Consider the following 17,256-nt stretch of genomic DNA (forward strand, 5'->3'; position numbering starts at 1 on the left):
AAGCATGTCATGGTTAACACTGAGCAAATACCTTACGTGTTACATTTTACCCCATGTTACTTTGTGTCCCGCTCTCCCCTAGTATCTGTGACGTCACCCATAGGTTTCTGAAGAACGCAAATGAAGCAACAAGTAGGCGTGGCCAACCGTCTCCATTTTGTTCGCGCGTCATCACATCCACCAGGGGTGACCAAATAAGGGCAAAGAGGCGGAGCATTAATGGAACTACAGACGATTTTCACAGACAGGCTACCACATGAACTGTCGCTGCATGCGGCCACATTCTGGAAAACTGTTTGCAGCTGAGCAATGTATGGGTAAACTTAAGCCACTTTGGCATTTTTGCGCAATACAATTTCCGAATTTGTCAGATATATCATTTTCACCGGTAGCCAGGGCTTAATTTGTGCCAGAACACGCCGGATCCGGATCCGGATCCGTAACCTCTGAAATTTAATCCGGCACCTGATTTTACCGATCCCTCTCATCAACCGCCCTCCGCTGTTCTCTTTCTTCCACGACTCCCCTCTTCACTTTCGTCTGCAACAACCCCCACTCTTCACTTTTGTCCATCGTCCACGTCACCCCTCCACTATCCAACACCCCCCCCCCTCTCCACTTTCGTGCGTGACACCTCTCTATCCTCGGGTATCATGCTTTAGCAACTTGCTGAAGTAAAAGTTTGAGTAAAATCTAGATTATGTTATTTCAAAGTCCCTTTAAGGCAAGTCTTTTCACTCAACGGCCATCTTTGAAACACCTCTCGGGCAGTATGCTCAGGCATTCTGTCTGAATGGGGAAACATCCAATTATCCAAAACTGTTAGCCAAGAATCACCAATAAAGTTAAACAACCGGCTCTTAAGTTTCATTTCTAAACATTCGACTCAAACAAAATCAGCATTATTTCAGGTTCAAGTTTGTGGGTGTTTGAGTAGTTGCTGTCATGTGATGTGCATTTGTCAGGACGGACTGTACCTCACGCTCGTTTCATACAGGTTACAAAACCAGAAAACTTTTGTTCCACTTGGTTCATTTAAAAGCACAGATATCAAGCTTTACGTGGATATATTTCTTATGTCTGTGTCTGTGAAGCAAGTATTGTCTGAGATTCCAGTGTGTTTGTTTACTACAAAACCTGTTATAAAAGCACACATCTGGTCCGAGCTTTTCCCCCGGAGTATCAGTCTATAGCGATTAATGATTGGCTCCTGTACTAGTAGGCGGGGCTTCATTTGCCATATTGACTAGTACACTTTTCCCCATTCAAAACTATATGTCTTGTATATTTTTAAGTCTTTGGTTATTCTTAGTAAATGTTTATTTGTATTTTAAATGACATGTTTGTTTGTTTTTTCGAAAAAAAAAAAAAAAAAAAAAAAAAAAATAGGTTGTTTTAATACATTCCCAAGATTTGGGCGAAATATAGACAAAACCAGTCATTGGGTTTTAATTCTCTTTTATATTTTTGCAACTCATTTCATAAATGTATTGTACATTTACAATTGTTTCCAGGAATCAACTGGATTTAAAGTAAACCTGAATGTTTTTGTCTGGTGTGTTTGTTCAGGTGGGCTGTAAAGCGGTGATGGTGTTTTTCCACTACTGCGTGATGTCAAACTACTTCTGGCTCTTCATCGAAGGCCTTTATCTCTTCACTCTATTGGTCGAAACCTTCTTTCCAGAAAGACGCTACTTCTACTGGTATACCATCATCGGCTGGGGTACGAATCACAACAAAAAACAATCCTATCATGATTGATTATGTGTTACAGTCATATACAGTTGAAGTCAATTTTCTTGTTCAAATATTTTCCAAATGATGTTTAACAGCAAGGACTATTTCACAGTATTTCCTATAATATTCTTTTCTTCTGGAGAAAGCCTTTTTTGTTTTATTTTGGCTAGAATAAAAGCAGTTTTTAATTTTCTAGGGTGCTTTCACATCTGTGGTTTGGTTTATTTGATCCAGACCAAGGGCAACAACTGATACATTGTAGCATTTTTATGACGTTTTGTTTGGGTCGTTTTCACACCACACTGATTGCCTTTGGTCTGAACCAGTTGAAAAGAACCAAAATGCAGTCATGTGACAAAATCCACATCACTCATTGGCCAGATGTATTCTAAACTGCTTTTCGATTGGTTAGATTTAACGTGCGGGAAAATGCCAATGGAACTCCCTCAAGTAAGCAAACCGGCAGACACAAAATGTCACTTTTTACTATGGAGGAATGACTGCGCTGGCTGATTGTATCCCTGCTCATAGTGTCAGGGCTTAATTTGTGCCAGAACACTCCAGATTCGGCACCTCTGAAATCTGAACACCTTGTTCTGACAATCTGTGCTATCTACCTATCCCCTCCTCAAACGCCCTCCTCCCCCGTCCGCTGTTCACTTTCACTCCCCAATCTTCTTCACTTTCGTCCGCGACCCCCCGCCCTACTCTTCACTTTCATGCGTGACACCTCTCCATCCTCAGGTAACATGCCGGATACGTTACCCCGATCTGTTCCGGGACCTCGCAATTCACAAATTAAGCACTGCATAGTATACTATATAGTTCATAGATGTCACTTTAGACAAACTATACATTTGAAGAATGAAGCGCGGCTGCAGCTGGAAAACAATGTTTTAATGCATTGCAAACTGGCGAAGGTGCATCGCAGGTCACTTCAAGAGGAGTTGTGAATTAATTTAGCTAAACTGCGCCATGGTCATCTTCCTGAAATATTACCAACAATCCTTCAGGTAATGTAAATTAGGTAAAATTGTCTTTTGTCAACAAATATTTTTCATCCACATCCCATAAAGCACAGTACATCGGACGACGGCAGCTGGTTTAGTCCAAAAAGGCGCAGTACTTTTTGCGGTTGGGTCTCTTCTAGTTCGGATCGTGTTCTCACCACAAACGAACCGCTCGAGGGTTTGTTTGAAAGCGTACCGAGACCACCTCTTCAAGGACCCTTTCTTTGGTCCATTTTTGGTAAGCACTCGAGTGCGATTGCTACATTCACACCTGGCCAAACGAACCGCACCAAGAAGGAAAACGAACTCTAGTGCGATTCAACTGAACTAAATAAGGCTAGTGTTTCCAGATGTAGCTGACCGATTCCAGCCCCAAAAACTATCCAAAGCCCGCCGAAATGCAAATACAACCGTCCACACTAAGGCTATCATAAGTGGTTCAAAGGTTTAGGACCGAGGGTGTGGGGGCTTGGCATCTCTTTGGGAGATCATAACTGGTTTTTAACTGAAGACCGGGGGCCGGGGGGATGGGATCTCTTTTGGAGATCATAACTGGTTGATAAGTGAAGGGGGTGGGGATAAATAATATCTACCCTAAAAGATCATTTTAAGGTTGATATTATTCAGAGCATTGTTATACAATAGTTTTCCTAATTAACCTAATAAACCCAGTTAAGCCTTTAAATGTCACTTTAAGCTTTATTGAAGTGTCTTGAAAAATATATTGTAAAATATTATGTACTGTCATCATGGCAGAGATATAATAAATCAGTTATTAGAAATGAGTTTATTGTTAGGTATTATTATGTAAACTATTATGATTAGAAATGTGTTGAAAAAATCTCTCCAGAAAACAGAAATGGGGAAAAATATACAGGGGGCTAATAATTCTGACTTCAACTGTATATGGAGGGAAGTTAAATGGCCGCTGGCTTTTATGAAGTGATTTGTGGTGCTGGCATATTCACTGAATTCATTTTGATGGTGTACATTTTTTGCTTTTTCTCTCTGGGTTTCAGGAACGCCCACCATTTGTGTGACCATATGGGCTGTTCTGCGCCTTCATTTTGATGATTCTGGGTACGTGTGATGCCACATAGACTAAAAGTGATATGCTATAATAGTTGCTTTAATACCTTCACAAATGCTGGCAGTGATTTACTGGATTAGCATTCAGCGTCACTAGAATGAGGTTTGTTTTGAAAGCAATATTACTGTAGCTGCACAGAAAATATACTGTTAGTTGTATGCTTTATTATTGCTATTTTTCGTTTGTTTAATTTGCAATAAAGCATGATTTAAACAAGATAATACTGTTACATTATGTCAAAAAAGGTTAATTTGGAAACTGTCATCTGAATATTATATTATATTATATTATATTATTTTATATTATATTATATTATATTATTTTATATTATATTATATTATATTATATTATTTTATATTATATTATATTATATTATTTTATATTATATTATATTATATTATATTATATTATATTATATTATATTATTTTATATTATATTATATTATATTATTTTATATTATATTATATTATATTATATTATATTATATTATTTTATATTATATTATATTATATTATATTATATTATATTATATTATATTATATTATATTATATTATATTATATTATTTATATTATATTATATTATATTATATTATATTATATTATATTATATTATATTATTTATATTATATTATTTATATTATATTATATTATATTATTATATTATATTATATTATTATTATATTATATTATTTTTATATATTATATTATATTATATTATATTATTATATTATATTATTTTATATTATATTATATTATATTATATTATATTATATTATATTATATTATATTATATTATATTATATTATATTATTTTATATTATATTATATTATATTATTTTATATTATATTATATTATATTATATTATATTATATTATTTTATATTATATTATATTATATTATATTATATTATATTATATTATTTTATATTATATTATATTATATTATATTATTTTATATTATATTATTTTATATTATATTATATTATATTATATTATTTTATATTATATTATATTATATTATATTATATTATATTATATTATATTATATTATATTATATTATTTTATATTATATTATATTATTTTATATTATATTATATTATATTATATTATATTATTTTATATTATATTATTTTATATTATTTTATTTTATATTATTTTATATTATATTATATTATATTATATTATATTATATTATATTATATTATATTATATTATATTATTTTATATTATATTATTTTATATTATATTATATTATATTATATTATATTATATTATATTATATTATATTATTTTATATTATATTATATTATATTATATTATATTATTTTATTTTATATTATTTTATATTATATTATTTTATATTATATTATATTATATTATTTTATATTATATTATTTTATATTATATTATTTTATATTATATTATATTATATTATTTTATATTATATTATTTTATATTATATTATATTATATTATATTATTTTATATTATATTATATTATATTATATTATATTATATTATATTATATTATATTATATTATATTATATTATATTATTTTATATTATATTATTTTATATTATATTATATTATATTATTTTATATGATATTATTTTATATTATATTATATTATATTATATTATTTTATATTATATTATATTATATTATATTATTTTATATTATATTATTTTATATTATATTATATTATATTATATTATATTATATTATATTATATTATATTATATTATTTTATATTATATTATATTATTTTATATTATATTATATTATATTATATTATATTATATTATATTATATTATATTATATTATTTTATATTATATTATTTTATATTATATTATATTATATTATATTATATTATATTATATTATATTATATTATTTTATATTATATTATATTATATTATATTATATTATATTATATTATATTTTATTATATTATATTATATTATATTATTTCAATCATTTTCTTTTGGCTTAGTCCCTTTTAATCCGGGGTCGCCACAGTGCAATGAACCGCCAACTTATCCAGCATAGGTTTTACACAGCGGATGTCCTTCCAGCTGCAACCCAACACTGGGAAACACCCATACACTCTCGCATTCACACACGTACAGTACGGCCAATTCAGTTTATTCAATTCACCTATAGTGCATTTGTTTGGACTATGGGGGAAACCGGAGCACGGGGAGAACATGCAAACTCCACACAGAAATGCCAACCGACCCAGCCAGGGCTCAAACCAGCAACCTTCTTGCTGTGAGGCGATCATGCAACCCACTGCACCATCGTGACACCTACAAACTTATTATTTATATCTAAGTGTTCGATAAACTACGGTGGCAGAGGGAGCTTAAACACATGCAAATACAGAAATGCTCCATTAATAGAGCAGATCACAATGGAAATGTGTTGGGGGACCCCAAAAAAGCGATAAAGTTATGTTTAGAGTCAGCTGTGTGCATATACAACAACAAGAAACCATGATCAGGACGCTAAAATAAAGAAAAATCTCAAACACTGCCGACTCTAAACACTAATCAGTCATTTTTTGGGGTACCCTGGCTCACTTCCATTGTGGTCTGTGCTTTTTTCAGTGTTTCTGTATTTGCATGTGAGAATTTGCTTGCATTTGTCTTGTCAGACTGAATTGCTTTTGTTTTTAGCATATTTTTTTCTTAGCTTTCCGCATGTTTGAGCTCTCTCAGTCACCGTAATAAACAGACATTCTTTACCACTATTACAAAAGCCAGTCTTCCTTGCTGAAAAAAACAGCTTAAACCAGCCTAGGCTGGTTAGCTGGTTTTAGCTGGTTGACCAGCCTGGTTTTAGATGGGTTTTGGCCATTTCCAGGCTAGTTTACAGCTATTTCCAGCCCGGTCTTAGCTGGGCAGGCTGGAAGATGACCAGTAAAACCAGCTTGACCAGCCTAACCAGGCTGGAGCCCAGCCAAAACCAGCTATTTCCAGCTTAAACCAGGCTGGTCAATGTGATTTTAGCTGGTTTTAGTGGGTCATTTTCCAGCCTGACCAGCTAAGATCAGGCTGGAAATCAGCCTGGAAAAGGCCAAAACCCCTCTAAAACCAGGCTGGTCAACCAGCTTAGGCTGGTTTAAGCAGTTTTTTTCAGCAGGGTTTACATGGTTATGAAAATAAATGGGGTCAATTTTGATTTAAGCTTATTGAACTGTATGACATATATTGCTCTTTTAGATAAATAATCTCTTCTGGCATATCATTATGAACTCTGTGCTGCTAAATCATGTGACCAAACCGACCAATTAAAGGCCACAAGGTTTCTTACCTTAAATCACTTGTATTTCTGCAGCTGCTGGGACATGAATGATAACACTGCCCTCTGGTGGGTGATCAAAGGCCCTGTGGTGGCATCAATCATGGTGTGTTTTTAGAGCATAGATCAATAAAATGAATACATTTATCAGCTCGTGTGAATGGAGGCATAATAAACATTCATGCACTTTTCTTTCAGATCAATTTTGTGCTGTTCATTGGGATCATCATAATCCTGGTGCAGAAGCTGCAGTCTCCAGACATCGGCGGAAACGAGTCCAGCATTTATCTGTGAGTGTGTGTGTGTCTGTGTGTGTCTCAGTCAGCGTGAAAACACTGTGTTATTGATGTGTTGCGTCTGATTGGTTGATGTGGTTGAAACAGTGGCTGAAAGGAGATTGTCAAGTCTTGAGAGTGTGAGCGCTAGCATTAGAAGATGACTTTTGAGATGTCTGACCAAACTTGGAATCATCTGACTGGGATTTAATTAGGGATGCACGATATATCGGCGGCCATATCGTTATCGGCAGATAAATGTTATTTTTAAGATTATCATTATAAGTCCAGTGTCAAAATTAGCCCGATATCTTTAAGCCGATAAAGTGGGCAATTGTACAGAACTGCCTGCCTCGCACTTGCGTGGGCAGAACTTGTTCAGACTTGTCCACCGCACTGTAATGGAGCTTTGTTTATTCCTTCAAAGTCCATCCTTTCTTCATGTGGTATTGCTGGGTATTAATAACTCAGTAAGTAACCATGTTCCTTATCATTGTAGATATGTTTGATAGAGTGTCATTGTTTATTTTGGTTTAGATCACCTCAGAAAAAAATTACATCTGTAAACATAATAGCAGCGATGCACACATGCTAAACAACTCGTTGGGTTGTTTGTATTCTAATATGATTATTTGTTCTTATCAACGCGTTCCTTGCAATATGTTGTTGATGTAAGATTGTATTCAGTTTGATCAGAATATTTATAATAATTATAACGAGCGCTCGTGATGGCTATTACCACGATCATTTTCCCCGCAATTGACAGCAAGAACGAACACAGAAGCGTTGTCTGATTGACAAGAAGCACCCACATGTGTTCAAAAGAATCTAAAACGCCAAATAGGACGAATTTATGCTGCGTTTTCTAAAGTAAATCGATGGCTGCATCCGAAACTGCATACTTCAATACTATATAGTACGCTAAAATCAGTATGCGATCCAATTCGAAAATTACTACTTACTACTTCTGGCAAGATTCTGAAGTGTGCATCCTATGCACGCTGCGCTATCCCGTGATGGCCCGTGAGAGAATTATTGAATGGGAGTGAAGCGACGCAACTGATGCAGGTAGGTCACGTGACCATGACAAAATGGTGGATGTAGTACGTCCAAATTCCATTCATACTTCTCACCGTATAGTGTATATTATTTATATTATTATTTATATTAGTAGTGTATTGTACTGTATAGAATGCACTTTTCTAACGGCTGAGTAGTACGTTTAAATTTAAAAGCAACCTACTGAGTAGTAGGCGGTTTCGGATGCAGCAATACGGTCTGTATTTAGCTTTTCGCTTGTACGGTGGCTCTGAACTGTCAGAACACTCCTCAAAATGCTTTTTCGGACATTACATAGGCATACTTTTACCTATGTATATTACTGTAACACTTTTTATTCAAGAACATTTGAGCTAGTATCAGTCCTTAGTTCTTTCATTTTCTTTTTACTTAAGAATTGTTAATAAGGGCCATTTTGTTATTTAACCAATTATTTTTATACAACAGTCATGTTGCATGTTAATTTGCTATGCGAAGAAAAGGAAATATTTTTTTTTGGCATGCTATAAAATCATGAATATACGTCTATATAATCAGCTTGCAATTGTGAAATTATTGATTTTTTGCTTTAAGTGTAGACTATTCAGTTCAAACTTTTATGAAGTTTTTTTTTTTAATTAAAATCTGGTGTTCACTGTATAAAAATACTAACATTTTGAAATATTTATAATCATCGGCTATAGTATATTGGCTATCAGCCTCCAAATCTTAAGGGTTATCGGTTATCGATATCGGCCCAAAAATCCATATCGGTGCATCCCTGGGTTGCGGCTGGAAGGGCATCCGCTGTGTAAAACATATGCTGGAATAGTTGGTGGTTCATTCCGCTGTGGCGACTCCTGATAAACCAGGGACTAAGCTGAAGGAACATGAATGAATGACTCTCTGATTGGTGTTGTCTGTAGCTGTAGTTGTAGTTTTTAATAGTAAATGTAGTTTTAAACATTCTTGTTTGAAAATAAATGTGATTCACAACTTCGAAGCTCAAAACAGGCCAATCAATTCAAATCAATGGATTATTTTTTCTTGAATTATCCAGCCCAGGCTCTTTGGAAATATGTGTTCCAGCCTAAATTCTTTAGCAAAATACATTGCTCTGGGTACATTTCGTTGCACATTTCAGATGACAAATCCACTTGAGGGCCCTGTCTACATTTATTTGTGAATTTGAAATGTTTTTGGGGTACATTTTATTATATTTTTCAGAAACACATCCTTCTTATACGTGTCCACAAAAGGCAACACTTGTTGTTAGAGCTGCACGATCGTATTATGATCACGATAACGATATTTGTGACCCACGATCAGTAATTAAATATCGTCAAGATTTTACAGTATAAAGACCAAGCCATTATTTTAATGAGCGGAGTTTACGAATTGTACCGCATCACAAGCATGAGGTGACTGCATCTAGTTTTTTTTCGTGGAATGCAATGTTGATCAGGTAGCCTTTGCTCCTGTTCAGTCCAAACTTCCCAAGGTAACGTAAAGAACCTCTTTAACCACCTTAAAAGCCACCACAAAGTGACTGTCATCAGTGGGTTATTGAGCTCAGGAGAATTCTGCTTTGCATTTTCCTATGCATTGCTAATATCACTAAACTGTTTTATTAGTTAACCAAATATTCGCGGAGATTCAGCAGTTTTTTATTTGATGCCTTGGCCAGTCATGTAGACACTGTAACATATTGTTTCAATGTAAAAAAAAAGTCATTGTGGCCCTGTTCACGTGGGTATTGAGGTTCGTTTTCATCAATCTGATGCAAGTTTTATTATTTACAAGAAAAGAAAACGTAATTAAAAGTGTCAGATCAATTAAACTCAATTTATAAAAATTATAAATTATTTTATACATTAAATAATAAAACAGATAACTAATTTCCTTTATTTCCGATAAGACTGTGCACTTTATTTTGTTTTACAGTTTTAATATGTATATATGCTTTTTTTTAAATAACAATCGTTTAACAAATATTTTAGCACATCGAAAGTAATTAAATTAGCTGTCTTTTGATTAAAAGCTTTATGCAATGGATCAGGAATTGATCATATATGGAAAAAAATAATCATCCAACACATTCTTCGCTCTCATGCCACATTTTTGAGGATAAATTCGTGTCTGAGTGCTGCTTTGAATAGAATAAAATGACTAAAACACATTAAAGACTATACACATAAAATAAAACATTCACAAAGGTGTAACTTAAGGAAAAACACCGATTGATGGGTGTATATATATGATGTATATATACTGTATGTATATATTTATGTATGTATGTATGTGTGTATATGTATATATATATATATATATATATATATATATATATATATATATATATATATGTATATATATATATATATATATATATATATATGTATATATATATATATATATATATATATATATGTATATATATATATATATATATATATATATATATATATATATATATATATATATATATATATATATATATATATATGTATAGATGTATACACACACACACACACACACACACACAAAAGAATAATCATTAATATTTATCATGATTAACATTTTGAGCAAAATAATTGTTTTTTTCTGTTATCATGCAGCCCCTACTTGTTGTACAGGTCAACTAGCAAACCATTGACCTAAACATTTCCTGAGCTCAACCAATAGTGTTTTCAAAAGCAAGCGTAACAGAAAAGTGTACTGCGACCACATAGCTTTACCTTGATTTGACATTGCTTTTATCTCTTTTGTGAAAGCTTGCTTTACCGGACTTAAATCCAAGAGCTTTGTACACCGTACAATATAAGCTACTGAGCAAACTGACCATGCCAAAAAAGTTGACCATATGGATATATATAGGTGAGGCAAACATATTCAATTACTAATATGTGAATAAAACCAGGACAACCACAACACACGACAACCTCAGAACATTATGCAATTTTGAGTGTGCCTCACACAGGTAAGTGGGCTTAATAAACCACTTGTCGAAACACTCTTTCCTCTTTCTGACACTTTAACCGGCACTTGCATCAGTTTTTTTGCACATTTGCACCAGAGAAATTCTTGCAAAAAATTCTCAAAAAAAAAACAGTGGTGAGTGGGCTTGACAAACCACTTGTAGAAACACTCTTCTCCCTATATAAAAATAAAACACTCCCCCTCCTTATTCTAGCCATTTATTCTCAGAGCACTAAGAGTTCCTTTGTATAATTAGCACTTCTTGTGTGTATTGCCTCTTCTTGTCGAATCGTCGAATGCCTCCTCAATTGTGAGTCGCTTTGGACAAAAGTATCTGTTAAATGACTACATGTAAATGTAATCAGAGACACTGTTAAGTTGCTTTTTGGTGTTTATTTGGTCTTAGGCAATGATCTGCATGACGATAATCCTTTATTCACCTATATTATTTCCTATATTATTCACCCACATTATGTGAAAAGAAACAAAATTAGTCAGCTTCATACTGCCCCCTAGTGTTCATTTTACCTAGAAACTGCTGTCAACCATCAACAAAATGTAGGCTGAAGCACATATTTCCTATGAGCCTGTGTTGGAATTATCGTCGGGTGTTAATATTTGATTGTTGTTTGGGAAGTTAGTTTCTGCTATGTACATCTGTTATATGCTGATTTCATGAGAGATTAAATCGTGGCTGTGTTTTTAATGCAACTTCTTGGGGATTTTCTGGCTTTTGTAGCAGTGAATACTGAAACACTATACAGTTTTCTGGATGAGCCATTTGTTTGTTGACTTTAATTCATGTTTGGCATCTAAATAGTCTAAATAATGTAGCGCACAAGATGTTTGGACCCTTTTAGGCTGATTTTACTTTCTTTGAAACTCTAATTAGTGAAATCGCATGAAAAAAAACCTGCCGTGCGAAGTATGCTTGTGCTATAAAAGATCCTTGAGCTCTCTTAGCTTTGAGGTATGTGTGTGTGCGCGTGCGTTTGTGTGTGCTGAAGTCTGTTGTGTGTGTGTATGTGTATGTTTTGTGGTCTGTTGTGTGTGTGTTTTTGTGTATTGTGGTCTGTTGTGTGTTGATGTCTGTGTGTGTGTGTGTGTTTTGTCCTAAAGAGTGTTTGTTGTCTTTGTCGTGTTTAGCAGCTGTGCACAGAAATGCTTCAGTGAGCCCACACAGGCCGTCCAGCATTCGTGCAGGATGTCAGAGCTTTCTACCATCACGCTGTAAGTGTGTGTGTGCGCGCGCGTGTGTGTATGCGTTATGCGCGCGCGTGAGTCTGTGTTGGCCAGTCAGTGTGCATTTTTTAATTTTTTAATATCCATTGAGGAAAAAAGGCTGTGAAACTTGAGTGCTTATTGTTTTATGATTTCATGTGGTGTTTTGTATTGTGTATCTTTTGTTTTTGTTTCGTGTTATTTATACTTTTATATTTAGCAGATGCTTTCATTCAAAGTGATTTTTGAACAACCCAGGCTCATTCTAATCATGTACCCCTATATACATTTCTGGAGATCACGAAATACGTCCCTTGAGCTACGTATTTTTGCATTTTATGTTTTCGTGAATCCACCAGAGGGCACTGTGTACGCTTTTTCAGGTCTCAAATTTCTCTCGCGAGTGCCGTTCGCACCTGCTGTTCTCATGGAAATCCACCAGAGGCCGCTGTCGACTGACTGATTTACTGACTGACCTATTGACTAATATCCCGACCAACCCCCTTTTCTAAACCCAACCAATAGTGTTTTAAAAAGCACTGATTGACCCGCCCACCCACTTCCCTAAACACAACGGCAGTATTTTCAAATGCAAATCTGAAAAAGAAAAGCCCCCTAATTTTTACCACGCTTTCAGATTTTACAACATTCTCACCCTGTTCTTTACTTGTTTATTTAATTTTTTGGCTTTTGTGTTTGTCTTACCCACTTTCTGGAACCGTTCTTCACAGGACTCGAACCTCATTGTCGTGGTCAACTCCACTTTGCGTCTCAAGTCCGCCGACGTACATGTCGAGTTACCTGACAAACTGGTAACAGCAGGTAAGCCGTCCACATGGAGGTATGTGGTCAGCTGGGAAGCGAGAAAAGGATCGGCGTCATACCGCCCCATAGCGTTTGAAGATGAAACACAGCCATACGTAGCTCTGGCTACATAATTTGCGATCTCCAGAAATTTATATAGGGCTACGTTTTCAGAATGAGCCTATGTTGTTTTTAAAGGTGCAGTATGTAATATTGACACCCAGTGGTTTAACTAGGTATTGCAGTTCAAAATCAAAACATCTTTTCACCCGGCCCCTCCTCTAACTGTACGTTCACACCGAAAACAGAGAGAGCATCAAAGTAGAGGAAAGTTATTTATTTTCAATAGGAGCCGGTGGTGTTAAGCGTCGAGGAGCAGCGCAGCATCTCTTCGCCGGTGTGTGCGTCGAGGAGAGTTGAAATCAAGTCAACTTTATGATAATGAGCTATGACGTGGTTCGGCAATAGAATGTAGAAGTCCACCGCTTGAGAGGAGTCCAGAGAACACAGTCAGTGTGAATTTTGGTTCCGACCACAGTTCTTCCCAAGGGTTTGATTATTGCGGTCGTCGGATTTCCAATTATTTGTAATGTTTTATAATAGAAACATACATTAAAAAAGTTAGTGGTGAGTTACTGATGTGTATTAATGTTATGTATGTTTGTTATGTATGTATATTTTTTTTCTTTCAAAGAGCGGGAATCTCATGCGACAATACAAAACAGTATTGCTGCTTCAGGATATTTCAGACGTATGAACACATTGGATAATTAAGTGGAGCAAAGCCACAACACACGCAATTGATCTTCCATTGTTAAATGAATTTGATAAAAAGTGCGCAACATTTTCACGCTAGAAAGCATGTTTTATGCGGGAATGTATATGATATGACATGCTGCAATGGCCCCTTTAAAAACGAGATCAATGTAGTGACCTTTGACGCTCTCATCGCCTTCAGTGGGAATGCGTAGTAATGCTGTGTTCACACCAGACGCAGCATGCACGAATAAATCGAGCTATTCGTGCGTTCATAGACGTGTGAATAATTTGTGTTTACTCGCTTTATTCGCACATCATATTCACTTCACAATAGACACAGATTTGCGTCATGGGCAGGGCATCTGTCAGCCCGGTGACTCTAGCTTCACTCGCTAAATGGCTAACATGGATTTTATTGAGAGAGTAGCTGTGCTTTATGTACTTTAGGAAGGCTGAAAAACAGAGTAGACTCATTCGGCGCCGTGTCTGAGTGCACTAGATCTTTTCAAAAGTACACCCAGCTCTGTGAGTTCATCAACTCCTCCAGAAACTGAACCTGGATGATGGAAGCTTTCAGCGGTGCTTCCGACTGAGCTAAGCCCAGTTTGATGAGCTGTTGTCTGGTGTTGGAAGGAGGATTTCCCCTTGGGACACCAACTGCAGGTGCTACATCAAAAACATGCCCCTGCAAGAGCAAGCTCATGATTGGTTAACGTAATGTCTGCTAAATTGATGTCTGATTTTTTCCACTTGATCGATCGCATCATTCACGTGTTTACGGGTCGTCAAATGTGCAAAATGCTGAATTTGCGTCGCTTCACTTACGCGAATCTCATCATTTGCGCCACCTCGTTTACGCAAATAGAATGTCTATTTACGTCTTTGCATTGACTTAGCATGTAAATTAGTCACACTTGATGCTTCATCTATTCAATTCACTTCAATTCAATTCACCTTTATTTGTATAGCGCTTATACAATGTAGATTGTGTCAAAGCAGCTTCACATAAAAGGTCATAGTAAATAGGAACAGTGTAGTTCAGTTTGTAGTGTTTAAGTTCAGTTCAGTTTAGCTCAGTTCAAATATTGAAGAGCAAATCCAACGATGCGCAGCTCTATAGATCCTGAACCATGCAAGCCAGTGGCGACAGCGGAGAGGGAAAAAAAACTTCACTAATGGCGGAAGTGAAGAAAAAAAACCTTGAGAGAAACCAGGCTCAGTTGGGCACGATCATTTTAATTTCTCCGCTGGCCAAACGTCTTGTGCAGAGCTGCAGTCTCAGTGGCGAAGGCTGGAAGCTGGCCTCAGCGAAGACTCGTCTGTCTCTGGAGCGTCACAGGAATCAGTCTCATGTTCTCCACTCTTCCATGACCATCACAGTAGCTGCTCAGGATACGGCCTGGTCCAGGATATGGAAACCTTGGGATCATCTCGTCATTAGTCTTGGATCGAATCAGTGACTCTGCATAGTCTGAGGGCCTCGGGAAGAGTATCCCCAGGTGGAAATGGAGAATAATGTGAACGCACTATAAGAACTACAGTCAAATCGAGGTTGCCAGATTGATGACACCAACATGAGTGTGCATGCCTGACTATTGAGCATACACCATAAATACATGTGACAATACATAACAGAAGGAATCTTGTTTTTGAGTTTTTGACCAAACCATCATCTGGCATTTCTATGACAATGATCACCTCAGGTACTGCTTATGTGCTGTTTCAGTATTAAATGCTACCAATGTCAGTTTGAATATCAATTTACATGACATGCATTGCCAGAGTGAAAGCAGCAACAAATAATTTACCTCAAATCTTCAAATTAAATTAAACTTATTAGAAAATGAACGCTAGAACTGTTACTCCATGCAAACCAACAAATATCAATCACTAAGCATGTACATTTGATCATTTAGTTGAAGTGCAGTGCACTATTCTGTGCTTCTGAATGGCTGGTATTTAAATGTTTCTGCCATGTTGCATCTGGTGCAGACCGTCAAATTGCTTGTCAATGAAACCTGGTCGAGTTGCTAAGCTAATGTGTATGTTTATAATAGCTAAATTATTTGCTAATTAAAAATCACCTAATGTGGATGTGTAACTGAATCTACATTTCATTTCGGAGGCTGCTGCTGTCCTGCCCACATTTTCAGCTGCAGTTGTATACATTGAAGCAGCCTTCAAGACTGAAATGAAATATGGTGTGTTTTCCACCAACGAAACTCAGATTGCTGAAATATCATTGAGTAAACTGGCAGTGGGCTGGTTATAGAGATCAAAACAAAGACAGACATTCTGACACGGGACACACATGTTCAAAGGAGAAACACTGACTTTAGCATTGTTTTTCAGATAAACAAATGTTCACTTAGCATGTTTCTTAAATATCTGCAAACATATTATTATTTTTATTATTATTATACATATATATTTTTGTGCTTTAGACGAGTCAAAAACTTACATACAGCACCTTTCATACGTTGCACTTGTATTTGTATGTATGTATGTCCATCATTTGCATTCCCTGAGAGTTGAGCCCATGCACAGAGCTACAGGATATTCAATAGGTTTTACACAGGCTGGTCAAGTCTAGTCAAGTGTTAGTTCACCTAAAAAAACTATTATGGTATTAATTACTCACCCTCATGTTATTCCAAACGCTTGAGACCTTCGTTCATCAGAACAGGTTGCATGTTTACTATAGGCACTATGATATATTACTATTTGAGTCATGTAGGCATCATTTTGCCCATAGTAGATGTGCTTAGCAGTAAATTCCCTAGATTGCACCTGATGCGGCTAAAGAAAGAATATACAGTTCAGTTGGAAAGTATTGATAGCCACATTTTTTATGCTTCAGCCTTATTCCAAAATTGGTTAAATTCATTTATTTCCTCAAAATTCTGCACACAATACCCCATAATGACAATGTGAATACAGAGTTTTTGAAATTGTTGCATATTTATAAAAAATAAAAAATAAAAAACTGAAAAATCACATGTACAGCAGTATTCACAGCCTTTGCTCAATACTTTGTTG

The 17,256-nt window shown here is 34.9% G+C and overlaps 1 protein-coding gene across 4 annotated transcripts in view; it reads left to right on the plus strand.

Annotated features, from left to right (window-relative positions):
* Positions 1 to 17,256, plus strand: part of adcyap1r1a (adenylate cyclase activating polypeptide 1a (pituitary) receptor type I) — a 72,511-nt gene that overhangs the window by 45,093 nt on the left and 10,162 nt on the right. For 2 of the 4 annotated variants that reach the window (XM_056445292.1, XM_056445300.1), the window contains exons 8-12: positions 1,570 to 1,723; positions 3,767 to 3,827; positions 7,181 to 7,250; positions 7,343 to 7,434; positions 12,580 to 12,663. In XM_056445292.1, the coding sequence (XP_056301267.1) occupies positions 1,570 to 1,723; positions 3,767 to 3,827; positions 7,181 to 7,250; positions 7,343 to 7,434; positions 12,580 to 12,663 (461 nt within the window). The remainder of the gene's footprint in view (positions 1 to 1,569; positions 1,724 to 3,766; positions 3,828 to 7,180; positions 7,251 to 7,342; positions 7,435 to 12,579; positions 12,664 to 17,256) is intronic. The other 2 variants (XM_056445308.1, XM_056445316.1) reach the window with 1 other exon arrangement.

The sequence above is a fragment of the Danio aesculapii genome, chromosome 2 (assembly GCF_903798145.1).
Source record: "Danio aesculapii chromosome 2, fDanAes4.1, whole genome shotgun sequence".
Classification (NCBI taxonomy): Eukaryota; Metazoa; Chordata; class Actinopteri; order Cypriniformes; family Danionidae; genus Danio; species Danio aesculapii.